At 46.6% G+C, this 27,594-nt stretch overlaps 1 protein-coding gene across 2 annotated transcripts; it reads left to right on the top strand.

Annotated features, from left to right (window-relative positions):
- LOC100227703 (hepatocyte nuclear factor 4-beta) lies at nt 1–26,380 on the top strand. Of its 2 annotated transcripts, none has more exons than XM_072934203.1 (10): nt 1–444; nt 6,881–7,052; nt 8,947–9,041; nt 16,986–17,092; nt 18,058–18,213; nt 18,781–18,868; nt 19,608–19,760; nt 21,858–22,094; nt 23,280–23,393; nt 24,673–26,380. In XM_072934203.1, exons 1-10 carry the CDS (start codon nt 330–332, stop codon nt 24,729–24,731), a joined length of 1,296 nt encoding a protein of 431 aa, XP_072790304.1. In that variant the 5' UTR covers nt 1–329; the 3' UTR covers nt 24,732–26,380. The 2 variants fall into 2 exon arrangements, with proteins under 2 accessions (XP_072790304.1, XP_030138040.4); XM_030282180.4 differs by having other exon boundaries at nt 2–444; nt 24,463–26,380.
- The last annotated feature ends 1,214 nt before the right edge of the window (nt 26,381–27,594 follow it).

The raw sequence follows: 27,594 nt of genomic DNA on the forward strand, positions 1-27,594 counted from the left end.
CCTCAGCCCTTCTCAAAATGTTTGTGCAGGAGCAGCCATAAATGTGGCTGTATTGACCCGAAGATGCAATCCAAGGCGTTTGAGCCTAGGCCTTATCTACATCACCTTATCAGGAGCCAGAGAGCGAGATGCACCCCGGGAAGGGAGGGGACTGCGCCGGAGGGTTTGGCCTCGTCCCTTCTGTCCTGGCACGGGGAGGGGACTGCGGGCAGAGCTGGGTAATGATTTGTCATCGCGGGGACTGGGGTGTCTCTCTTTGCAGAGGAAACCTTGGCCGTGATTGACAGTGGGGCTGTTTCTGCCACTTCCCTCGCTGTTGTCAAGTCATAATGAAGCTTTGTCAGTCCATCATGGACATGGATATGCCAGATTATGTCGACTCCTTGGACTCCTCTTATACCATGCTGGAATTCGACAACCTCCGCGTGCTCCCCAATAACACCGGTGAGATTTTTATTCGTTTTCTCTTGAATAAGCTCCACTAATTTTGCTGCAAAGATGAACGTAGAGGAAAGGCTGGTGGGAGGTATGGGGCAAAGGGTGGAAGGGGTAATATTTAAGCAGCTGACCTGTCAACCTCTGTTGCACCATGGTTATGTTTGGGCTGAAATGCGACCTCTTTGCTTGCCGGTCCCGTTTTGGGTTATTCTTTTTGTTGGTGGGCTGAGTGTCATGCCGTGAAGAGCCCACCAGGTTTTGCAGAGGTTGGAAGAGGTCTTCATGGCATTCCCTGGGTTTGTCCTGCTGTATTGCATATGAGAGGAGTTATTACCAATATTTCTCCTTCAATGTGTGTTTCTCTCCCGTATACGACTTCAGCTGATATTTAATCCTTGGGAAAACATGTCGTCCCAAACGGCATTTGTCCATGACCGTGTGCCCTGTTTAGGTTGGTCCTGGGAACCGGGATTGAGAAGCAATATCCAAATCACTGCTAGCTTTGTATTCCTTTTCTGGCTACCAAGATGGGCCAACAGTTTTTAGGGCACAAAGGACTTGGCTGGGAGGTGGGAGTGTTCGTACGCCAAGGCTTCCGCTTGGTTCGCAGGAATAAAGCGCTTTGTGTGGTATTTAATTTTTCTGCAGTCACAAGTAGTCTGACACAAAGTGAACTCCATCCTGTGAAATCAACTGCTCACTGTGTAAAAATAAAGGGCATTTTGGTCATCTTGCACAAAACCAATCGTGCAACTGAATGAGATTCCAGCGTTAGCGATCCCTTTGGAGAGTTTTGGCAGCCTTTTAATTTTGTTAAGAAGCTTAGTGAAATTAAGATGGGATTTTCACATTTGCTCATTAACTGGCTCATCAGAAGAAATCAGGGTTTCAATAGGGATATCACCTACAATATAAAATGATTAGACTTATTATTGTGGGGCATGGAAGGAGGTTAGGAGACAAGTGAACTTAAAAGGCCCCAAAGGAGTTTGAATTTAAAATTGCCTTCTGTAAAGTTCTGGCTGACCCCAAATGAAGGTTTTTCAATATATATAATCTTTGTAAACTCCAGCTAGACTGGATCTTATTCTTGTAGAAAGCTTTCCACCTCCCATCCTACTCCAGAAATGTCATTTTAACACAGATATTTCTCTTTGTCACATCCCATTGAGCAACAAGATATTTTTCACTTTTTGAAGCGACACAAATTTCCCCGAAATTCAGTATAATTTTATAAACAAACCACCAATGCCTCTTTGGGCTTTCTGTTGATTCACGCAGATTCAACTGACAGGTTGAGTTTTTTTTCTGAACTTTATCGAACTCGGTATTGTGTTGTTTGTTTAGCTGTTAATGACTAACCAGCTCTCTCGGGAAGTAGCTGCTTTGAAATTAGCTTGTTTGTCTTGGGTAAGTGTCCTTTTCTACGGTTTGTAAAAATAACTTCAAAAAATACCTGAAATGGCCATGCATGGAAATCTATTGCTGTCCAGCTGAGTTCAGGCCCCTGAGGTAATTCAAAATCACAGTTTCCTTGTGGCTTCAGAAATATTTAAAAATTTCTTAGAGTCAAAAAACAACCTCATTTTAGGTATTTTTTATAACTATACTGGATTTTTTAAAGATTGCTTATATGTCTCCTAAGGTTCATCTGTATTTTCTCTACTAAATGATGACAGCTTTGCCCTCTATAAACATGAACAGGAAACGATGCAATATTTATTTTGATGGACTCAGCACAGTTTCTTACCTTCTGAACAATTCCAAAAGTGAAAATTGGAATATTTTCAAATAAGGTCATGCTTTCTTAAAACCAACTCTTTCCTTCTTCAGAACATTATTTCATCAAAATTTTGGGTGGATTAATTTTGTGGAGCACTTGCTGTGCTTAGATGTTTCTCCTTCATGAAGCTGCTACAATTCTGAGATTTGCCCAGACACATATTTTAGATTTTCCATCTTCAAATAGCCCATGATTTGCCAAATATTTTAAGGTTTATTCAAAATAAAGAATAGAACACTTTATATGAGTGACATAAAAAATATGTAAGGTTTAAATAGAAAGAATGGCAAAAGGAAAGGAGCAAAAATCACTGCTAATTCTGTCTTTCCTATGTGAAATACGTGTTGCAACAGCAGAAATTTTCCTATTCTGTACAAATTTGTTTCCTTCACCTTGGCTGGTGAAGGGAGCCCATATTCTCAGTTTTTGTGTGTGGTTAATGCCCATTCCCTCACAGCCCTGTCAGAGTTGTCTCATTTTGGTGGAGATGTGAAGCATTGCTGCAATACAGCCCCAGTTCTTCATTGGAGAGCTGGGGAGAGCTTTCTCCCAGGGTGGTGCTTGCTGTCCTGCCTCACTCCACACTCCACACTGATCCTGGGGACTCTGGCACGAGGCTGGTGACATCTTTCCCATCCCATTTCATCTGACCCAGTTCAGACCGTGCAAAAGCCACCAGAGATGTTTTGGCAGTGATTCACCATCCTTCGAGCTTCCAGTGCCTGGCACAGCACCTTCATCATCGCTCCTGTAGGATTTGGGATCACTAAACCACAGCTATGTTTTATATCTCAAAAACTCTTCTATTTGCTAAAAGCTGATGTAGAAAGAGGCTGACCTGCACGTGGCCAGGGTTTAAACCCCCTCCTGCCCTACATTTGTGTGTACAGGTTTCACAATGCTGGCTTTGGCAGCGAGAGTTTGACTCTGTGTGTTCAAGCCCTAAACCCACATTGGGATCTCTTCACATTCTAGCCCAGCACATGTAATTTGGGGATTTGTTAACTGCAAATTATGTGCACCAAAACTTGGATTTCCTGATAGATAAAAGCCACCCTGGAAAGTATAGCAAGACAATTCTTTTTTACAATGTGCATCTAGAAGAGCTGTAGCCAGTAAAGGAACTGAAAGGAAAAGCAGTGCAGGGGTCAGGTATGATGAGAACATCCTCAGTGTCATTTCTTATCACTGTAAAACTGGCATTATCATCTCAGCCCTGGTTAGACAATGATTAACATACAGAGCCAGTGGGTACCAAAAAATTTGTGTGCATTTCAGTTGTGAACTTGGCTGATCCCGAATCTGGGGAAGCCACTGGGTGCTCTTAGCCTTAGGGAGCTCCCAGTCTGCACACTGATTATATATAACACAAAAAATGGTTAAAACTACGGATATTTCTGCCAGTGAACCCCAGTGAGGGGTCTGGCCACAAGCAAAGCCTCAGCTCAACCTGGGAGCCACACAAAGTCAGGATGAGTTGTGGTCCCTTCTTGGAGGACAAAATCAAGTGCATCTCTCCAGTGGAGAAGTGAAAGGCACCGTGGCACAGCACAGTAGCTGTTCAGGTTATCTCCTTGTGTCAGGCAGGGATGGAGCACACGAAGCAGATTTCACAGGCAGGCAGGGGATTTCACTGTGCTGCCAGGGATCCTGGCCTTCCTCTGCCTTTCCTCGCAGGGATCAGTCAGGAAAAACCCAAATATTGGTTTGAAAGCTGTGTTGACAGAGTCTCCTGGTGCCTGTGATAATCAGCTTTGCTTTGCTCTTCTCTGAACTAATTCTCATTTGGAGCCCATCATTAGCTGCTGACAGGATTTTGTAATTAAAAATTGTGATCATAATTAACGTGCATTCTGGATTAGGGCTTTCCTTTTATTTATTAAAATTTCTGTTCACATTCAGCCAATTCAGCTGAAAAGGACACGTGGCTCCCTCCCAGGGTTTGAACTTTAAGCTGTGGAGCTGCCCTGACCCAGAGCCACCCAACTCACTGGTGATTTGTTTGTGCTTCCATGGACACAAATGAGGGCAAAATTTGGTTTGCTAATTTCCAAGGGCCCTCACACACACAGTGCTGATGGTTTCTCCTCCAGTAACATCTGGTTTAAGGCCAGATTATTAATTTCTTCCTTATATCAGTAAGCAGATTCCCACATCCTACTCACATAAAAGGAAACAAAGTATTTTCTGGTGAGTAAATACTTTCCAGCATCAGGAATATTTTGCAGTCTGGACCTGGATGAAGGATGTGTTGGAGACCTAAACTGTTTGACCTTGGCTTGATTCCTCTGAAGTCTAGAGAAAGCATGAGTGGAGTGAAGAGGAAATTTGCTGCCTTATCTTTATTTCAGTTGTGCAAATTTTTAGAATGGAATCCAACACAGTCATTTGTTTATGATCATATGGTCCTTCAAAAAATGGATGAAACCACAGATGCCCAAATGTTCTGCAGTTATCCTCAAAGGAATATTTTGTACAGTTAATTTAATACTAAGTAATTAAATAATATAAAATCAAGAATAATTGCAAAGAAACCCTTCTAAAAATCAACCTAAATTGCCATTAAATACCTCTGACATAGATAATGCTCCCAAAGGACCCAAGTGCCGCTTCCTGACAAACGTCAGGGCTGGGAGAATCTTACACAGAATTTGGGAAGAGGCAAATCTCAATTCCTGTCATTATGACCTGGGAATGATTTTGGTGCTGCCATTCTTTCTTGTCATGTTGCTTCCCTCTTGCTGTAACCCACTTATTGATTCATCCATACAGCAGAAAGTGAATATGGACCAAAAGGGTTATTTCAGGAGGTGACAGGAAGTCTGAACTTTGCATTAGAGAAGTCTTGGCTAAAAATGTCTTAGTCTCAGCCTTAGCTAAGAAACTGTCCAGTTTTTGAAAAACTAAAACTTTGTTGACTCAGTTTTTTTTTGGGGTTTTTTTTTTTTTTTTGGGGGGGGGGGGTGGGGCATTGATTGCAATTTTCATTACACAGCAAATACTTTCACTATACATTTTTTTTACGTGTATTCACACACAAAAACCAACCTTCTCTCACTCTCTTTTTGCATATATTCTGTGTGTGGCTTACCCACAGCTATTTTTATGCATTATGGATTAGAAAACTCTCTCTAGGCAGATCAGGTGGCAATTCCTGCCCTTTGAGTAGTTTTTCTCTAAGAAACTGCTAAGCTGAGCTTTCCCCATCTCTGGTGTGAGGATGTCCCATCCCAGAGACGTGTCAGGGCGTGCCTTGTCCCGGGGACTTTTCTGAGGTCACTGGAGCAAGAGATGGGCTCCCCTGGAGCACAGAACATGCTCCCAGAGGTGTGATAAATTCATAAAATCGTCCTGCAGCCAGTGCCCGGGTCAGGCTCTGCAAACAGACGGGGAGATACAAACACCATCAGCTGCCCTCTTCGCAAGGGTCTCCTGCCTTTTCCTTCCCCAGCCTGTGCCTCAAATTAGGAGGATTAAGAGGGCAGCGAGTCTGGTGGTTAGAGCAGAGGCTTCCAAGGGGAGTTTTCAGCAGTGTGTACACACAGGGGCAGAGCTATTCCTGCCCCAAATGAATGGGTGCAAATGAAGGCCATGACAGAGGGCATTCATATGACCTAATTTTAGGTCTCTAATTTAGAAATCTGATCTTCCTGATCACCTCTGTTGCTTTCTAGTGGAAAGCAGTGAGCCTCTTCAGAGAGAATTTCAGAGGAGGGACCAGACTTAGAACTAAAGTGATCCCTGTGGGAGCTGCTGTCTCTGCCTTTCAGCTGCAGAGGAGCTCTCAGGAACAGTCTTTTATCTTCAGCACCTCTGTCATGGGCATGAAGTAGTTCATCCTTCCTGATTCTGCTGTTTCTTCTCTGCATTCTATTTATTCAAGTTAATGAGCTTTTTTTCCATTTCCTTCTTTGGAGACCAGCTTTGAAGCATGTTCTCCAGGTATCTCATTGAACTGATGGCTTGCATCCCTCAAAACCAAAAAACTCACATGCAAGTGAGGTTTCTTTATATCTCTCCAGGAAAGCAGTGATAATTGATAAATTCTCAGGAGCAGTTTGGGCTATGCAGCTTGAAATCTCTCTGATCCCTCAAGTGAAGGAAAACACCAATGCCAGAAGCAAAGGAGCTGATCTTGGGAAGGGCATGACCATAAATTGAAGGATGTTGAGATGATTGAGCATATCCAGAGGAGGGCAACAAGGTGGTGAGGGGCTTGGAGCACAAGCCATGTGAGGAATGTTTGAAGGAGCTGGGGTTGTTTAGCCTGGAGAAGAGGAGGCTTAGGGGTGACCTTATTGCTCTCCACAACTTCCTGAAGGGAGGTTTAGACAGGTGGGGTCGTTCTCTTCCACCGGGCAGCACTGACAGAACAAGAGGACACAGCCTCAGCTACATCAGGGAAGGTACAGGTTGGATATTAGGAAAAAATTTTCACTGAAAGAATAATAAAGTACTGGAATTGTCCTCCCAGGGAGGTGGTAGAATTACTATCTCTGGATGTGTTTAAAAAAGACTGGACATGGCACTCGGTGCTATAGTCTGGTTGGGGTGTTAGGACATAGGTTGGACTTGGTGATCTTAGAGGTCTCTTCCAACCTCATTATTCAGAGGTTTCCATCGCAGGGAGCTTTAATTGTCCCTGTTCTCTGCCCACAGAGGCCATCGCGGCCGAGTCAGCAAACACCAACCTGCTCCCCAACGGTGTCAGCTCCCTGTGCTCCATCTGTGGGGACCGGGCCACCGGCAAGCACTACGGGGCCTCCAGCTGTGACGGCTGCAAAGGCTTCTTCAGGAGGAGCGTCCGCAAGAACCACGTCTACTCCTGCAGGTACCCAATTTCGGCAATTAACGAACGCGATTGATGGACGTGGGAAATGATTCAGGGTGGGAAGCAGGGGGTTGTGTCTCAAATGCCGAGTTGCCACACTGTGAAGGCCACCAGTAGGACTGCAGTTTGGTTTACAAGGAGTAAACTCAGTCCTATCTCTAAACTCAGTCCTATCTCTAAACTCAGTCCTATCTCATTTGGACGCTGAGACCCTCTGTGCCACGCATTGAGTGAATTCGCCATCACTGCTTTCCCCATGGGGTAAACAGAGGGAAACTCACAGACCTGAGAATCACAGAATGAACTAGGCTGGGAAAGATCTTTGAGATCCTCCAGTTCAACCAAAAACCTGAGGTTTGACTGATGTGTAAAATACATAAATACAGACCCAGGGTGTGGAGTGACACCATGACCTTGTCACAGCCCAGCCAGGGGAAGCCAAGGTGGCAAAGGACCAAAGCTCCAGGGATTTGATCTTTCTTGCTTTTCCTGGTAAAAAACAACAGGCATCCAGGAATCTGTCACCTCCAAAGCCCTCTCACAGCTTCTCCATTCTTGTTTTGAAATACAATAAATTATGTACACTGACTTATCAGTGATGATTTTATGAATATTCTGAGAAATATGTGTGGACCAGAGATGATTCACGTCCACTCTGGCACAGGTATACATTTGAGAGAGGTTTTTTGCCAGGAGGAGGCTATAAATTATAAAGCTGTTATCTTGATTTACCTTAGAAAAATTATATTTATTTTAGCACAGGAAAAATTGGAAAGAAATCCCAAACCTCAATACACTTAAGCCCTTCTTCTCTAGTTGAAACCTGGAAGTTTTCTTTCTGTTCCAAAGCTTTTCCTCCTCTAAGGGCATTCCAAATTTTTCCAATGTGAGTCACCCTACTTGTTCAAAATGTTCCTGGTGCCCTTATCACTCCAGGACACACCAGCCATGTCACCTGAGGTGACAGCAGTGTCCACCTACACAGTGCTCATCCCATGAACTGTGGGATTCCTGCAGGAGGAGATGAACTCTACTACTGCTTTCTTTGAAATTGCAGCTGTTGGTCTCCTGGGAGCGGAGTTGTTGCCTCTTCCCAGGAATCCACAAATCTCTGCAATATTTGGCAGCTCAGGGAAGATCCACAGCATTGAAGCCAAGCTTGTGTGCAAGCCCTTATTTGGTGAGCTCAGCCCAGCTCGGAGCTCTGCTTATGGCAGACGTGAATTCCTCTGGAAGTCTTTGGGCTTTTGTACCTTTGGCTTTTTACCAGTCTGGGAAAGTGCCTCAGCTTTTCCAGCCTGATGGTCCCGGAGCAACCCACGATAACTCCTCTCTGCATGGAAGAGTCCCCTTCCATTGTTTCACCCACCGTGGGGAGAGCTGCCAAGCCTGTGTGGGCCACCCCTGGAACAGCACAAGAGTTCCTAAATCCCCACTGAGTGGAAGAGGAATTAGGACGCCAACGGGCCTCAGCACAAGGCTGCAGACCCAAAGGACTCATGGCCCACAATGCGTTTTCTTCTACGCAAATGGTAGAATAGTTAACAAGTGAAATCAGACAAACCCCAACGCTGAACACCCAAAAACTGTCTGGAAGCGGGAGATGGAGCTCCTGCAAAAGCACAACTTGAGTCACAGTCGTGTTTTCATGGCCAAAACCATCCCAATCCCTGCAGGGTGGGTGGTCTGCAGCCGCGGCGCTCACAGCTGGAAGGAGCGGCGGTGGGGAAGAGGAGAAGCCAACGTTGATTCAATCCAGTCCTGGCAAACCTTTGACTCTTCTCTAAGATCACGCAGTGTGGAGCTCAGGGAGGTCTGGGGCTGTATTTGGGGCTGCTCAGGCTGCAGAGGTCACGGATGGTTACTCCATGTTGTATTTCCCATCTCCTCCCAGGTTCAACCGACAGTGTGTGATAGACAAAGACAAGAGGAACCAGTGCAGGTACTGCAGGCTGAAGAAGTGCTTCAGAGCTGGCATGAAGAAAGAAGGTGGGTGCAAAGAGACATTTCCAGCCTTCCTGCTGCTGTCTAAGGCCCTGTTCCACTGCAGAGCATGGTGGGGAGCAGCAGCAGCACTGGCTGGAGAGATGATGATTGTGTGCCACAGAAAGATGTTTTCTGTTGCAGTTGTTTGCCATTTTATCTCAATTTCAATGAGAGCCCAGTGACAATTTTCACCCATCCTATCAGGCTGGTCTTTTAGTCCTGGGAAAGGGATGGGCTTCCTCAGGACTTATTTGGTCTCTAAGTGCTTTACAATAGCAATTTCCTCTCTCCATACCCACTGGTGTGAATCCTAATCCCACCTGTGCCAATCTCAATGAGGATCTGCCACCTCCAATCTCATAAACGCCATCAATTTGCTGCTTCAGGTGGTGTGGTTGGCTCAGCTGATGCTCACGTAGCTGCACCTTTGAGCTGTTTCATACTCTTCACCTTCATTTCTGCTGCTTCCCAACCCACTGGCAGTTAAAAGATGAGGGAGCTTGGAAGATTCTTTCCATGTCATCAAGTTCACCAAATGGGTGGAATTGTGGCCTCACTGAACCCAAGGGGAAATTTGCCGTAGATTTCTGGTAATTCATAAGATTTTACTGGTGATTAAATGATCTTTCCCATGTTCTGACCATATGTTTCCCTGGAGAAGAAGGGTGTTTTGAAACCTGGGATAAATCGTGGATGAAGCAAAAATGCCGACTGGTTTAATTTAGGATAAATGGAATAAATACAGCAAATGGAAAAACAAGTAGTGCTCAAATTAATGAAGACAAAGAATAAGCTGGTTTGGTCAGTTGTAGATGGGATAAAGTCAATTGCCAGTGCAGCAAACTGCACTGCTTGGAAAGGCTGAAATCTTGTTATCAGATCTATTCTTTGAGCTGCAGCATGATTTTTATTGGTTTTTATGGTAAAAGTTATAAAACATTGGCTCATGCCTCCATCACTGAGTGCAGCTTGATGGGAGGTGACTCATTTCAAGTTCCACATCGTCACATTCCTTGAAATTTTTTCATGAGTGCAGTCAGGTTGTGTGCTCAGAAAATGCTCCTGTGTTTGGCAAGGAAGCTTTTAAAGCACCTTGAGCAACTGCTGTGCAGAAATTAGCTTAGCTGACCAGAACTCTATCCCGAGCACATGTGCAGGACTGGGAAAGAAAACTTCTTGCACAATTGTGTGCACAAAAAGAACACAGCTATTTGCTTTTGGGTGGTTCTAGATTAATATTAAACAGTATTGCGAAGCATTAGGGAGAGGGAGAAGCCATGTCTTGGATGGAGCACTACTGGAGTGTCCAAATATTTGTACAAAATCTTTTGGAGCGTGCAGGAGCTCGTGTTGGGAGGTGGCAGTGGTGACGTCCACCCTCGCTCAGTGTCCCAGCACTGGCACAACCCTCTTTCCCTGGCACATTCCTTTAGGACCAGCCCTTATAACGGCAGGCAGAGTTTCCAGGGTGTGGCAGTGGCACTGTTTATCCACAGCAGAGGGGAAGGAGCTGGAAATGATCCTTTTCCCAGGCTGGCTGTGACAATCCACCCGGGGTGGGGTCAGTGGGGCTGTGTCACCTTCGCCGTGCCCCACTGACCCACTGCTCAATCTCTGTGTGCTCAGCCTCGGAGAACTGGCTGTTCCCTGGCAGAACTATCTGATAAACGGGAATTTTGGATCCAGAGGGGCTGTTCTTTTGGTGTTTTTTTCCCCAGTCTTCGTGTGTTGCAAGATATTATGTGACACGTTTGGATATTTCTTTCTCTCTCTCTCTTTTTTTTTTCTTTTTGGAAACTTTTCTAGTGGATAGGGAACTACAAGCCTGGTAGAAGAGAAATTTCTCCCTAAAGAAAAAGCCATATAATACAAATACCTGAGCTACATAGTGACCAGATCTGCCTGGGGCTGTAGGATTTAGACTGTGTCAGGGGAGGTTTAGGTTGAATCTTAGGGAAAGGTTTTTCCCCCCGAGGGTTGTGGGGCACTGAACAGGCTCCCTAGGGAATGATTGAGAAAATTACCTGCAGGAACTTTGGATTGCCTTGTTTGTATGGGTGAATTTGATCCTACTTTCAGGAAGGACCATGACTGCCCTCCACAAGAGGCTTGTGAACTGAGATGGGGCCCAGGTTCCATCAGCACTAATGAGAGCAGGGAAGGGACAAAACCTGAGTCTTGTGGAAAGTCCAGTTCCCAGATTTCCTAGAAAATAACTCACTCAGAATCACTCCTATCCAAACTGCATTTTTGGTATCAATAATTCACTTTAATAACAGCCATTAAATTTAGGATAAGGGGAGAGGGAAAGCCTTGCCTGAACAAAACCCCCTCTTATATCCTGAACACATCTGTGACCAGGATCTAAGATCTTTACAAGAAACTCACTCCTTTATTCTTGTGTTGGGGTTAAGGCTGGGGCTGTGCCAGAGGGTTGTATGGATGTTTTGGGTATTTTCTGGCTGTTCCCCCTAAGTATCTCTGCTGGCTCAGAAGGTTTGATTTCTATTGTCTTGCACAATGCTACCAGACTGGTTTTTGGCCACTGCAGCATCAGTGGCTGAGTAGAACACCAGGTACTTAAACACCCTAAGAAAACAGTGGGATTCTATTTTTAGCATCTCCCTGAGATCATGTTTAACCTGGGATAAATCAGCAGGGTGTGATTTCTCAAGTGAGCCAGGTCACCTCCTCACATGGAGCTGAGAAAAAAAACTGGAAGCCTTTGGAAAGGCCAGCACTGCACTGTCAGGATTCAGCTTGCTGGTGGGAAAAAATAAAATGAGGGGTTAATATTTAACCTCCCATCCCCTTCAAAGTAATTTATGAATGTGAATGAACTTCTTTAGTTTTATGAAGAAGTAAAAAGAATTGTTATATCACTTACTTCTGCAACAGTAAGGAGGAGGGAGTGTTTGAGGGAGGGTTTGAGGCTGTTCTTTACTGTTGTGAAATTGGACAGGTTTATAGGACAGTTTTATTAGTGCTTCACAGAGCCTCTATCTTGTTTCATACCTTTTGTTTACACATTTCTTGTGCCAGCTTTCAGAATGCTGGAACTGCAGTTTATTGCAAAGAAGGATGGAAAAGATAAAGGATCTTCTCTACCTTCAGTAGTCATAAATCAGCCCACAAGCTCATGAAGGGATTAAATGTACATGTACCATTGGGATTTATTTGCAAATAAAACACACCACACCTACAAAATCCGAGGTAGCTCAGGAAAAAAAAGATTATTTGTGGATATAAATTAATCAAGCAGCAGGAGGAGTAAATCTGTCGGTGAAGACAGAAACACTGTGAGCACTGGTGGGTGCACCACGCAGGGCCCTCCCTCCTCCTGCTCCCTCTATGCCATTAATCACTACATTTCCAGCCCCACCAGCATTAACTGAGGCTGGTTTTAGTGGAATAATGACAGAAAGAGCCATTCTTGTGTAGGCAAAGCTGGCACCTGTGCAGTTGCTGTGGAAAGTTACTGGTTTGCTGCTCTCCCAGCCAGCGCCTGTGCCCCATTCTCTGCACTCCCTGGAGGTTCCTCATCCCAGTCTCTGGCCCTGCGTGGCAAGGCAGTGAGGACAAACAGTTTGGGAAGCAGGGGCTTGTTGCAATCCCACAAACCCTGCCTGCCCAGAGCTCCAGGCACAGTGTCCAGCCTTGCTCTGAGTGACAAAACCCTTCCGAGGCTCCCTGCGTCACACCGAGGAGATGTTTGTTTTCCCATCCTCTTCCCACAGCCAGGACATGCTGTAGCCAGGGACAAATCCCTGGAGGGAGACACCAGCATCGTTCTGCCCTCTGTCCCCTTTCCCTGTGGGAAAACCCAGCTTGGGGCCACGCTGTCCCTGGCCAGCTCCATCCTGGGGGCTCACGAGTGCTGACGTCCCTTCCTGCGGGGCTGGGTGGCTCTTGGTGGTGTTTTCTGGCTTTGGGAATGTGCAGAGAGGGGAAAAAAAATCAAAGGTGGCGAAGATTTTGCCAGGCACTTCTAGAAATAGCAGCCCCTGGGAGACAGAGGGATCCAGCAGTGGGTTTTCAGTCCTTCCTGCAGGTTTTATTGACAGCAAAGCCAAGATCACACCTGAGCCCAGCACCCCCAGGGCCAGCACGTCCCCTGAGCACTCCCACTGCCTCACCAGGAGTAACCTGTCCCTTCCCTCCCTTTCACAAACACAATAAATATAGCAATATAATCACTGCACAGTAATAGATTAATTTTTGTGGCAGGTGAAACATTAACTCCCCTTTGTATCTAATTCCATCACATCTTGGGTGCTTTCAGCGATAACACCCAAATCACCTTGAGAAAGTCACTCTGTACCATCCACTTACACTGGGAGATTGAGCTTATCAGAGCATGAGGGAAGCACAGAAATATGTGCCATAAAAACACTACGGGGGAAAAACAGGCTGAGGCTTCTCAAAGGAGCCTGTCATATGGACCAGGTCTGCCTGGGACTGTAGGAATTACATAAAATCAGATGTGTAACTCGATTGGATGGGCAAAACTTTCCTTTTTCTTGTCAGCATGCAGAGAGGCCCACTCTGAGAGCACGTGTGGGAGCATCTGATACAAATCAGAAGCTTGGATGGGGATTTTACAAAAAGGCAGTGATGACACAGATGGAGTCAGGTTTGTTTCTCCTGAGTGCTGGATGCTGCCACTCACCTTTCTGGTGGAAGAGTAAAAAACCATGAAGTGCCAAGATTATGGCTCCTGCAACCACCTTCACCTTCAGGCTGACCCTCTCCTCATGCACAGGGCAACTTATGCTGCTGGCTGAGGAGGGTTAGCAGAGCCTCCCAAAAGCTGTGTTGTTTTTTCTCTAAACTGATGAAAAATTGCCTCTCTGTAGAGGCTGAAAATGCTCCAGGGATGTGTTTGTGTCTGGCACCTTTTAGAAATAGATGCATCCCCTCGTAGGCAAGTCTGGCTCTGAGGTACAAAGTCAGATCCCCACAAGCTGACCCTGACTGACAGCAAGGCTGAGCCCCAGATCTTGGAAAATAAACCCTGCCCTCCTGTCAATAAGGGGAGGCATTGATTTTTGTCACTGGGGCTTGTTTTCTGCCCTTTCACTTTGTTGGCCCCTCATCAGAGGCAGGTTAGGAAAACAGAGCAGTGGTTGGACAGAGCTGGCAGAAAGAAACACCTTCCCCCAAATTGTGCAAAGCAGTGCTCACATTTTTCCTTTGTATGGATTGCCAGGAACGGGTCCTGATGCTCTAAAACAACACCCAGCAGCGAGGCAAAGTGTCAGAAAAATTACGGCAAAGAAACTCTGCTGATTCTGCAGGAAGGGGGGAAAAAATTGCTGGAAAAATCTTCTCCGGTGGCCACTTTTGAGACAAACCCACAGTGTTCTGCACCCGAGGGGTTAAAGCACAGAGTGAGTTGTGCTTTGGCAGCTCTGTTTGAGTCACCCCCCCAAAATAAAGCGAAAGGAGTCTGGGATTGCTGCGTGAAGGAGGAGGGATGTGCTGCACTATCACCACATGCTAAATCTTCCTGCTCCCTCTGCTTCGGGGACAGGACAAGTGCCTGTCTGAGCTGTTTGTAGCCAAGATCTGCCAGCTGCCAGGAAAACACTGAGTGTGTTCAGGCTCCTTCCCCCAGCCCAGAGCTGCTGGACAGAGGCAGGAGGGCTTGGGAGATAAGGCAGCACTGAAACCAGGTTGGGTTAAATTGAAATTCTCCTTTTTTTTTCCTCTGCTGCTGTTTCACTCGGTGGCTGCAGTGGAGGTGATTCAGTTCTCAGAGACTGTTGCAAAAATAAGCTGCTGAAGGGCAATCCATGCCTCCTGTTCCCCGTGCAGGGCTGATGGGGCATGAGGTTGGGTGTAGCTCCTGCTTCAGGGGGAAGGATGGTTTAAAGGGTGCAACGGGCCTCAAAAATCAGTGGGTTTTTTTCCAATTCACCATGGCATGTCCAGCAAAGGCTCTGGGCTGACTTCACTCCGCTGTGGTCCCTGCAGTGTGTCCAAGGTCTGTGGTGTTGCTGGTTTTACCAGGTCAGGGATTTGCAGCAGCAGGGCTGGTGACAAACCCTGGCTTGGTGCTGTCTGTATGTGTCACTGCTGCTGGGGTTTCAGGCTGGCTGAAATCAGCTGTGCGATGGTTCCAGGGGGATTTAAACTTCCTTTTCTTTGAGCTTCCTTCAAGGAGTGACTCTTTCTGTGCCCCATGAGTGACGATGTCCCCTGGGGTCAGCACCTGCCATGCCTCGGGGGCAGGGGACACCCTGAGGCTGCTCTGAGGTGGCATCAGGGGTTGCTTTTCCAGCCCTGCCATGAGGTGAGGTGCAGCCCTTGTAAATGCAGGTGAACCTGGTAGGAGGAAATGCTGATGTCTGACTCCAGTTCAGAAGGTTGAATGATTTATTTATTATAACTATAATATAATACATTAATATACTATTTAAAGGAGGTACTAAAACTACAAACCTACTTTTTCTAACTACCAAATCTAACTCCTCACAACTCGTGGCCCTCTCTGACAGTCCAGCAAAGGTGGATTGGATTGGCCATCAGGTCAAAAAATCCTCACCAGAATCCAACCAAGCAATCACCCCAGGTAAACAATTCTCCAAACATATTCCACATGGGAAAAGCAAGGAGCAGAAATAGAAATTTTCTCTTTCTTTCCTCTGTGAAAAAATCCTGAAAGAAAGAAGAATGTCCCCACGACAGTGCAGCCCCAGGGGCACCCTGCTCTATCAGGAGCTCAGCACAGGAGCCCTCAGTGCAGCCATGGCAGAAAGGATCCCAAAGCCCAGGGCTCCAGCACTGCCACGTGCAAAGAGATGACAACAACCCCCCGATTCCCCCTGAGCTGCACCAAATCCAGCAGGACCAGCAAACATCCCATGGGTGTTGCTCTGGGATGGCCTCATCTCCCTCTTGTGCTTGCTCTTCTCCCTCTGAAGTGGCCTTTTCCCTCCCCAGAGCCTGGTTATTCCAGCCTCCCACCACAGTGGAGGGTCTGCAGGAGCAAAGCCCCATCCACGCCTGCTTAGGGACCACAAGGAGCAGCAGCCACTGGCTGGAGGGATTTCTCACTGGCACAACCACTGGGATTTTCTCACTGGCACAACCACTGGGATTTTCTCACTGGCACAACCACTGGGATTTTCTCACTGGCACAACCATTGGGATTTTCTCACTGGCACAACCTTTGGGATTTTCTCACTGACACAACCTTTGGAAGTGTCTCATTGGCACAACCACTGGGATTTTTTCATTCACACAAGTATTGGGATTTTCTCACTGACACAAGCACTGGGAGTATCTCATTGGCACAACCATTGGGATTTTCTCACTGATACAACCATTGAGATTTTCTCACTCACTCAGCCAACGGGATTTTCTCACTGACACAACTATTGGGATTTCCTCACTGGCACAAGCACTGGGATTTTTTCACTGGCACAACTATTGGGATTTTCCACTGGGACAACCTTTGGGAGATCCTTACTGGCACAACCACTGGGATTTTTTTCATTCACACAAGTATTGGGATTTTCTCACTGGCACAAGCACTGGGATTTTCTCACTGGGACAATCTTTGGGAGATCCTCACTGGCACAAGCACTGGGATTTTCTCACTGACACAAGCATTGAGAGTGTCTCATTGGCACAACCATTGGGATTTTCTCACTCACACAATCATTGGGATTTTCTCACTGGCACAACCTTTGGGATTTTCTTATTGGCACAACCATTGGGATTTTCTCATTGGCACAACCATTGGGATTTTTTCACTGGCACAACCATTGGGATTTTCTCACTGGCACAACCTTTGTGATTTTCTCACTGGCACAACCACTGGGAGTGTCCCATTGGCACAACCATTGGGATTTTCTCACTGGCACAAGCACTGGGATTTTCTCACTGGTACAACCTTTGGGATTTTCTCACTGACACAAGCACCTCTCTCTCTCCTTCCAGCCGTGCAGAACGAGCGGGACAGGATCAGCATCCGCAGGAGCAGCTACGAGGACAATGGCTCTCTCTCCATCAACATCCTCACTCAGGCTGAGGCCATGGCACAGCAGGTAGGACACGTGGGGACAGCCCCTCCAAACGGGTCTGTGGCCCTCAGCAATTCCAGCCCGCTAAACCAACCAGGGCTGGATGTTTTTTCTGTTCCTCCACAAACTCACAGGGAAGAAAATGCAAAATATTCAAAAGCAGACAGGAAAAAATCCATTAGCAAGGCGATACATCCTGCAGGGAGCAGATGCACCTTTGGTGGGAGATAGAAAACTGGAATTCCAAGGGCTGAGGGATGTAGCAGAACCCAGGTCCCCTCCTCCCCCAGCCTAAATTGTTTCTGCACCCCTAAAATCTCACTGCATTCACACAGAATTTTATCCTTCCTTGAGGGAAGGAGAGCTACACTCTCTGTCCTGCTCTGAACATAATATTCCAGTCATGGTTGATTGTATCTTTCCACATAACTTCTTTATCAGGGCAGGAAAAATAATGTGAGTAAATCCGCTGGGCTTCAGCTGACGCTGATTGCTTTTTTATTTCATTCTCCACCATTAATTTCACCCTGAGCGTCCTTTAAATTCTAATGCAAATACCCTTTCCCCACTGAAACACACGGTTCAGATGTTGCACATTTCACACAGCAATGAGCCCACTTCCTTTTGAAAAATTGCTGGTTTTAACCCTCTCCCTGCCACGCAAGGGATCAAAAACAGGAGTTTTGTGTCCCTGACAGCAATGTGGGGGAGAAAAGCTGGATGTATTTCATGCACTTGGCTGGCTGGAGGGATTGGTGGGAAGCTAAAACACCGTGCTGCTGGCTGCTGCTAGGAATGGGAGCGCTGATTTTGTCCTGGAGAGTAGGGAAGGAGGCTGAGGAGGGCTGGGTGTGTGCTGGGACTGAGCACCACCTCGTGGAAGCTGCTCCATGGGCTACGAGTCGGACAGAGCTGAGCACAGAGTGCCCAGCCACAACTGGGACATCTCAGGGCTCTGATGGGATCAATCTGATGGGTTTCTCTTTCAGTATTTATCCCTGAGCCCCGTGCACAGCACAGACATTGCCATGAAGAAGATTGCCACCATCAACGACGTGTGTGAATCCATGAAACAGCAGCTCCTGGTGCTGGTGGAGTGGGCAAAATACATCCCTGCCTTTTGTGAGCTCCCCCTCGATGACCAGGTACAGCCCAATGGCCCCTCCTGGTCAGTCCAGTGCCTTTGAAGGGAATTCCCAGCTGGGCCTCTCATGGGAGAATTTGGCATTAGCAGATCACCCTAGGCAGAGCTACAAACAGCAGGAGAGAAAGAGGGACCAGTTAAAAATAACCGCAGTAGCTCAAGTCCCTCAAAATATAGATTTGGTCAGTCCAACCTGCAAAAGAGCCAGTCAAAAAAATTCTGATGTGTCAGACTGCTGAAATTCTGAATTACAAGGCAGTTCTGATTTTGCCTTTACTGATACCTAATAATTGATTGTGGAATCTGATTATTTCCTAAGAACTCAAATTACTCAAGCCCCTCTTTGCTCTTTCAGTTAAAGCAGGAAGCTGTTTTAGTTTCATTTAGTTTGCCACCAATGTAGCAGTTCTCAAAGTGAACACACAGTGATATTTTCTAGCCCTGAACAGAACTTTATCTGTAGATCTGCCAGACCCAAGCAAACACCAAATGGGGACAGCAACAGCTCAGCGCTCCATTCTCTGCTTTTCCAATGGAATCTTATTTCTTTCACCTGTGCCACCTCCAGGTTGCCTTGCTCAGAGCCCACGCAGGGGAACATCTGCTCCTCGGGGTAGCCAAGAGGTCCATACCATACACTGATTTCCTGCTATTAGGTAAAGTAGTGAAACACACTCCTGCTTTTATAATTCACCCCTCCCAAGTCATTCCCAAGCATTCTGCATCCCTGAAACCCCCTCTGCACTGCTGGGCATGGGCTGCACATCTGGGTGCTGGAGTAAAAAGGAACCAGTAAATTCACTGGGATTTTTTTAACTGTTCCCTCACTGCTTTGAAATTGTGGATGAGAAAGCCCCAGTATAGAAACGGCATCTCAAACTAGGTTTTCTTGGTTTTGTACCTGAAATTGCCAAGGCCCAGGCAATGAGGTATTTGGGTATAGATACTTGGAAACTTTGCAGAAATGTCTATTAAAAATTACAGTGCAAATAGTTTATTTTTCGTGTAGCTCACTGCCACCATAGATGGGATTGTTCTTGGAAAAATTAGAATGCTGATCCTAAAATCTTCACATTAAAGGAAAGAGAGAGGGATAACATTGTGTGAGAAAAGAAAACCAAAAATAAAGATGCAGCACTGCTTACAAACAGGGCAAAGCAGAGCAGAACACGGAGCAGGCTGTGCACAGTGTGAGTGCCCTGACATGCAGCTGAGGTAAATAAGGAGCAGGGGATGAGATCTGGGCCTTGCTTCTCCCTTGTGGATCAGATTAAAAAGCTGCAGACTGGAAATTGCTGCAAATGGCGCTGGGACTATCAGGCAGGCCTCCTTTGGGAACTGCTGGATGAGACCAGAGCTAGAGCCAAAACCTGATGGGGAATTTTTCATTCCCAGGGAACGATTTCATCATCCCAATGCACTGCCCAGAACTGGAAATCGCTCGTGTGGCCACCAGAATCTTGGACGAGTTGGTGAAGCCCCTGCGGGACATCCAGATCGACGACAACGAGTACGCCTGCCTGAAAGCCATCATCTTCTTTGACCCAGGTGAGATTCCCTCTGACTGCCAAGCACAGCACCTGGGGGCTCTCCAAAATCCAGGAAAAACCCTTGGAAGCAGCTCTACATCTCACCCTGCCCGTGCTGTAATGAGCAAACTCAGGAGTGCAGTTTTAAGGCAGAAGTGACCTATTATTCCTGAGTGTTCCCCACTATTTAGCAAGAGTGAACTCCAGCCAGGCTGATGTGCAAGGTTCTGCAGGCCCTGGAGGAGTCTGGCTGCTGCAGGAGCTTGGCTTTGGGAAAGCCCATCAGCCTGAAATGCAGGAGATGATCATTCAGGACATACATGTCTGTATTAATTATGTATAAGCAGAGAGAGGCAAACAAGCAGCAGTGTGGCGTGTCCATGAGAGTCCAGAGAGCCCCATCAGAAACCACAGACAGCTGGGCAGCTCAGAGTGCCCAGAATTATCAGAGATCTGCTAATGGGTCTTGCTGGAAGCCAGGAGCAACCCAGGGCAGGGCTGATCCACAGGATGGAGAACAGGAAAACACAGAAGAACCAGTTTGTTCTGAAGCTTTGCTGTGTTTATTCCAGGAGCACAGGGGGTTCTGCCTCAGCCCAGGTTCCAGTGGGTATCTCCCTGGAGCTCACAGAGAAGATGGGAGAACAATCCCAAGTCCAGACAACGCCCTTTTGCCTTTTAGCATGAAGAAATCAGACTAATATCCATTAATTATTGAGTTTTTTGCTGTATTCACTGGTTCAAAATCAAGATCCATGAGTTTCAGGAACGTTTCATGAACTTTGGCTCACCAAAGCCTGCTGTGAACAGAGGAGGGGTGCCTTCATCAAAGTGATTTTGACAAATTACCTTCTGAGCTGATCAGTGTCTCCCTGCAGCTCTGGCTCGATGTGACAATGCGGTGCTGAGGTTTCAGCTGGAAGGAGGAGGTGTGAAGTGAAGTTCATTCATGCTAAGGAGCAGGAATGTCCTCAGAGCTTGGTGCTGACACAATCATTTGTTAACCACTTTATCTAATCTCTTGGCACTACAATCCCGAAAATGCGGTGCCTGTGGATTCTTTGCAGACAGTGAAGGAAATGGTGCAGTGATCCAGAAATCTCAGGTTTAGATAGCAGCAGAGGCAGGAGGGGGCAGCTGTAAATGCCAGCACTTCACCCGACCCAGGGACAAATTTATTTGCTTAAGCAAAGCTGGACCAGTGGTCCTTGAAATAAAGGATTGACCACAGGTCAAAACAGGAGAGCAAGACAAGAACCCGATGCTGCAGCGAGTGTAATCACAGCACACAGGCACTAAAACTCCTTGCATTTAGTGGTGGCAGCTGTGACTCAAAGTTTTCAGGGGAAAATTCCAGGCTGTTTCCTTGGAAGGATAAATATTTTAACTTCTAAATTTTTCCCCTTCAATAATGGCAGTAGGCAGACACATCCATGTCAAGCAAGCTCCTATTTTCTTACAGTTTCCCTTCAAAGTCTCCTCAAATTACTGTTTCTCCTCCAATTACTGTTTTCCCTCCAATTCCCCTCACTGTTTCCCTGTTCCATGTGAAGCAATGGCAGCCCAACCTGCCAGCTGATCTTGGAGACCCTGTCAGAGCATCACTGCCATCTCATCCTTTTCCCTGCACACAGCCTGCCTGTGAGAAATGATCCTCACTTCCAAAAGTTCAGAAAGGTTTTTGAAACCTTATCAAAAATACAGCAGAAGACTGAATAGAGAAAATATTATGGTGATGTGAGTAGAGGATTTTTCTCACTATGTGCTCATCCACACAATGGAGGTTTTGCCTTTTAATCCTTCAGTCCCTGACAAAGTTCTGTACATTGACTCCTTTGTTGTCCAGTGGTGATCACTTCCTTAAATATTTTTTGGAGGTCAGCTGTTGCTATGGTAATGAGGTGACCCTCCCAAATGTTCCAAACCCAGGCCACCCCATAGTAACAACACAAGGGGGGTAAAACACAACTATAAATCTATAATATTTTTCTTAACATATATACAGGATATACTTTTTAATTGCGTCAACCATCGCATTACTCACCTTTCACACTACCTGACAGGCCAAAATCTGCCTGCACAGGCCAGCAATTAACTCCATTTCCCCCTCTGGCAGACTGCAAGGGCCTGAGCGAGGCGGGCAAGGTGAAGAACATGCGCTTCCAGGTGCAGGTGAACCTGGAGGATTACATCAACGACCGCCAGTACGACTCGCGGGGCCGCTTCAGCGACATCCTGCTGCTGCTGCCGCCCCTGCAGAGCATCACCTGGCAGATGATCGAGCAGGTGCAGTTTGTGAGGCTCTTCGGCGTGGCCAGGATCGACAGCTTGCTGCAGGAGATGCTGCTGGGAGGTAATGGAGCCGTCCTGGCGAGGGCAGCCAGGCTGGGTGGTGTCAAAGCTGTTGGAGGGGTTTGTGTGAGGGTTTGTGTCTGCTGGGAGGGATGGAGGGAAAGGGGTGGGGGTGCTCAGCCTGGAGAAAAAGAGCATCAAGGGTGATCTTATCACTCCCTACAACTCCTGAAAGGTGCCTGTGCTCAGGTGGGGTTGGGATCTTTCTCCAGGAACTGACAGAACCAGAGCACACAGCCTTGAGCTGCACCAAGGGAAATACAGGTTGGATATCAGGGAAAAGATTTTTACAGAAAGGTGATGAAGTTCTGGTCTGGCTGGCCAGGGAGGTGGTGCAGTCACCATCCCTGGGTGTGTTTAACAAAGCCTGGATGTGGCACTGGGTGCCAGGGCTGAGTTCAGGTGTTGGGGCTGGGTTGGACTTGATGATATTGGAGGTCTCTTCCAACCCAGCGATTCCATGAATTCTGTGAGGACTGAGGGAAAGGGTTTTAAGCTGAAAGAGAAAAGGTTTGGGTGGGATGTTAAGAAAAAATCATTCTCTGTGAGCATGGGCAGGCCCTGGCACAGGTGCCCAGAGAAGCTGTGGCTGCCCCTGGATCCCTGGCAGTGCCCAAGGCCAGGCTGGGTGGGATTTGGAGGAACCTGGGACAGCGGGTGGGATCCCTGCCCATGGCATGGGGTTGGGATGAGATGAGCTCTAAGATCCCTTCCAACCAAAACCGTTTGATGAATCGTAGCTTGAAAGATCCTTCTCACTCCAGTCCAGTCCCAGAGCCATTCTTTCCAGCCTAGCTCTGGGAATCTGAGATTCACAGCAAAGCACCCACTCTGTGCTGTGGCACTCGACTTAGGCCTCCAACCTAACTGAGGCAGTTTAAGGAAGACAACACATCTTTTGCTGGAGATGTGTAAAAGCTATAACTTTATGGGAAACCTGGAGAAGAGCAGCACTTGGGACACACCCCAGGCAGAAGAGAGCAGCTGGAGAGCTGCTGAAAGCCCAGACATCCCAGGGGGTGTTCCTACACAGCCAGAGGCTGAGAGCAGGGGAAGGAAGCAAAGATGAGCCACCAACCTCCACCCACAGAGCTCTTCCACATCCTCTGGATGGAAGAGATTTAGCCCAGAGCATCTTGTCAGGAACTCTGCAAGGAATGATGTCTCTTCCCAACCCCACTTGCAGGAACCTCTGCTGATCTCCAGTACCAGTCAGCACCTCCCAACCTCAACCTGGAGCAGCTGCCAGGACATGTCCTGCAAAGCAACATGACCTCTGTGATCCACACTGCTCCAGACCGTATGTCCCCCTTTTTATGTTATTTACAGCCCATTTTTACATTATTTACATCATTAGAGCCAGCACAGCCAAGGAATTAGGCAGCAGACACAGCTCAGAAAAAAAAAAAAGTTTATTTATTTATTTAAAATTTTATTTATTTAAAAAAGTTTATTTATTAAAAAAATAATTTATGTTCTTTAAGTTTATTGAAGTAAATGTAAGTTTAGTTACGTTCTTTATTTGTATGAGTTTAAGTGTTACACTGGAATCAGAGCTCACAGCCCCCCTGGCTGACTCCTTCCCATGATTCCAAAGAAAAGTTAGGATTTTTAATGCTAGAATGACCCAGGGGGGTTTGGAGATGTTACTGAAACAACACAAGTCTGGAAAAAAAGGGCGAGAAATCAAGACTGAGTGTTTCTGTGGATTTGGCAGCGCTGGGAGGATGCCACAGTAGAGAACAGATGGTTCTTTATGGCAGAAGTTCCCTGTGGTTGCTGCCAAACAACAGCACCTGAGTACCAGACCATCTTCAACCACCCTGGGCACTGCTGGGGTGTGGGTTAAGGCATTTATCCCCTGCAGGACCATGCTTCGGAAAAGCAAAGTGCAACAGGAGGTGGAATTTAACAACCACTGCCATGTAATCACCAAGTCCTGCACTCACAGTCTCCCTCTCTCTGCCAGTTACAGTCATTGACCTCCCATGGTGTATTTTGCTGTTTCTCAGCTATATAAATGTTGGCATCATGTATTTTAAGTGGCTTTTATTTAGCTTTTAAGCCCCTTTCCAGCAAAGGAGATTAGAGAACTGCTGTGCTCTGTAGATGAGGTACAGTGGGGCTGCAGGTTGAGCTCCTCTCTGACAAGGAGATGAAGGATTGCAAAGCACTTGGGGGGCATCCCCCAAATGCAAAACACTGAGAAGAACTGGTCCATGTCTGCCAGTCCACCCTGTGCCTCCTCACAAAGCAGCAAAGGAGGATGTGCCAGGATCCTCCTTCTCCTGGGCTGGCAGGATGGTTTGCTGATTTCTATGGAACAGCATCCAAGTCCACGTTAATTCTGTTTCTTTTCTCTCCCACAGCCTCTCCTGAGACATCCCTTCCATCTCCTTCTGCCAGCACAGGCAGTGAAGATTATAAGCTAGGCTCTAGCGCAGGGCCCAGCACCGTAGTGCAGCTGCTGCCTCAGCCAGTGATGCCCAAGCAGGAGATTTTATAGGGAGAGGAGGAAGGAGGAGCTGGGAGCAGTGTGGGATCCGTGCTGACATGAACCGGGCCCTTTCTTTTTGCAGAGGCCAAGGCCAGCACGCCCCTGCCCGCAGCCGCCGCTCCCACCCTTCCCCGCCCGTGAGCCCAGGGACAGGGACAGCAGCAGAGGAGCCTCGCACGGAATTCCCACAGCAGCACCCCCATGGCACAAGGACTGGGGTTGTGCCCTGCTCAGTAGGGCAGGGAGTGCCAGCTCGTCGGGGTTCCAGTTTGAGATCTTTGCTCGGTGCCACCGCGACCCTCGCAGAGCCCGCGGCCGCTCCCTCTGTCCGTCCCAGAGCCTGGCACAGCTCCTGGGAACCCTTCATGCCCACAGCGTGGCCCGAATTGGGATGAAATTCTGTTCCCAGCACAAATTTAATCAACTGCACTCCCGTTTCTCCTCTTAAGCTTTAGGAAAAATATCATCGTGCTTAAAGGCCTTATTTCACCCACAGGGCCTTGTCCCAACAGGGCAGCCAGCACTTAATGCTGTCCAGTTCTTTTTTATGAACAGAAATACCAACATTTTGCTATTTTCCATAATTTCCAGTCTATCCAGAGCCCATTTGTGAGCCAGTGGGTGGACTCTGCCTTGTGAGCACACCTAACACCAGACAGCAGCAAAGATCCCTCTGCCTCTCCCCATGGCTGCTGCTCTGCTCAATCCCCAAATCAAGGCTGACTTATCCCAAATCCTGCTTGTTATCTCCTGCAAACAGTTTTGGAAGAAGCAAGTGCCCCAGAATACCTTTTCCCAGCATACAGATGTGATTTTTCTGTAGTTTTGTGTTTCTTTCTAATGTCTGCAATGTGGCTCTAAATTAGCCGGGAAAAGGAACAGGCAATTCTGTGAGCCACTTTTTATAAAAAAGTTTGTATTTAAAACAAGGTGCTTCTGCCTTAATGTCAAATTTAATCAGCAGTTAAACAACAAAATAATCAGCCCAGTGGTGACTACACAGCTTCAAGAGTTCCCCAAGTGCTGTCGTTTGTGCTACGGAGTTGATTTGAATGAATGAGACCTTATTAAAAAGCAAATTATCAGATCTCCACAAAACCTAAACTCATTTGTGCACCAACCTCTACCAAACAGCCACTGAGGGATCAGGAGAGGCCGTCCTGAGCACTGGGACATGACAGAGAATTCCTGATTCTGACCCACAAATTCCCAACCCACCCCTCCCTGCTGATGGAGCCCAGAGGGGGTTTGGGGAGCACCTGGAGCTGCTCAGCTGGAGGAAACAACCCCAGGCACTGCAAGGGAATTGGGAACAGCAGCAGGGGAATTTCAGCTGGAGGAAACAATCCCAGGCACTGCAAGGGAATTGGGAACAGCAGCAGGGGAATTTCAGCTGGAGGAAACAATCCCAGGCACTGCAAGGGAATTGGGAACAGCAGCAGGGGAATTTCAGCACTGCCATTCTGCAGCACCACAGAGAGCTGAAAGCCATCAGAGAGCAGCTCGAGTTTCACCTGGATCAGAATGTTTTCTTCTCCTCCTGCCTCTGGTGAATTTGAGCTGACATTTTCTGCTGATAACCCTGATTTGGAACAGCTCTATCTGAAAGCAGGTTCCACTGCAGGCATTCCTGCTGCATGACAGATGCAGCTGTTGTGAGCCAGCACTGCTTCCAGTGCCTCCAGCAGCTCCATTCCATTCCTCTTCCAGACATTAAATGTACATTTATACTCATTAATGGTAAGAAAATAAATCTATAGGGGAAATAAATTCCATATTCTCGTATTTCATCCAGACAGTCTGCCTTTTTTCTTGAATTCAAAACCAAGTTTCCAAGGTTCTCCACTGATTTCTCCAATACAGATATATATTTTTCATTAAAAATAATCACCTCTGGCTGCAAAGCCTGGCTTCCACTGGATACTGATGGAATTCACAAACTAAGAAGAAAGTAAAATTGTCCATGCACCAGTGGATTTCAGACTCAGCCCCCTGTGTTCAGCTGGTCTGGTGAAGGTTTGCAGCAAGAATAATTTACTGTATAAAGGCCCAAAATGGAGAGTTTTGCTGTGAATCTTTCTGGCTTCCCTATCTCAAACCCCACCCTAAATTAAACCAATATTCTTATATATTCTTATGCAAACACACCTTGCAAGTGACTATTTTATTGCAATTGTGGTTTTGGTAACAAGAGGTTCAAAGCCATCATTTAATAATATTTCCCTTGTCAGGTGCCAGCTGCTTATCAGAATGAGGCACCTCAGGCAAGAATATCTTAAATATTTCTGAGTTATCCCTTTCCTTACCAATTCTAATATTTGACACCTTTAACACTGAATGTGGGTCCAATATTAACTTTATGCTGCACTATAATAGAAGGAGAAATTGCAGAAATATTTTGGAGGTGCAAAGTTTTGCTTCTGTTATTAAAAACCAGCCTGTGCTTGCTTTGATGACTGCTGGATAATTTCCAGGGCTCTGGTTGGGGATGACAAGAGTGAAGTGCAGGACAGGAGCAGATGTGCTACTGGAACACAATACAAGATATTCAGAACACAAAAAAGCATGACTAAGTGAAAGAAGCAGAATAAAAAATTAATAATCTTGTCACTGAAGAAGCACCCAACCACATTAAAATTTGAATTGACCTATAACACTGTTCAGAATAATAATAATAATAAAAAAAAGTATGTATAAAACCAATGCTGATGCACTTCATTTTAGTGTTATTAACAGATTCTAGAATAATTTTACAGCCCAATTTCAAAACCCCTTAAGCCACTTTCTTTCTCCAACATTATTGGACCTGGAGCCAACAAAGAGATGCAGAACAATTGTAGAAATTTAACATTTCTGCACAGGACAGGCATAAAGAAATCCATAAATGAATTCTTGCTAAGCCCAAGACTTCAGAAAGGATTCCTGGAACAATACTGACATTACTACTAGAAATTAAACAAGAAAATAAAAAGGAGATAAACTGGCAGGATCCATCTGCAGGGAT

This window comes from Taeniopygia guttata, chromosome 11 (assembly GCF_048771995.1).
Source record: "Taeniopygia guttata chromosome 11, bTaeGut7.mat, whole genome shotgun sequence".
NCBI classification, from domain to species: Eukaryota; Metazoa; Chordata; class Aves; order Passeriformes; family Estrildidae; genus Taeniopygia; species Taeniopygia guttata.

Excerpts from the sequence above, each read along its gene's own strand:
- LOC100227703 (XM_030282180.4), top strand. The coding sequence starts at position 330 with ATGAAGCTTTGTCAGTCCATCATGGACATGGATATGCCAGATTATGTC. Across the intron at positions 9,042-16,985 it reads AGCTGGCATGAAGAAAGAAG|CCGTGCAGAACGAGCGGGAC; the intron begins GTGGGTGCAAAG and ends CTCTCCTTCCAG. Across the intron at positions 19,761-21,857 it reads CATCATCTTCTTTGACCCAG|ACTGCAAGGGCCTGAGCGAG; the intron begins GTGAGATTCCCT and ends CCCCTCTGGCAG.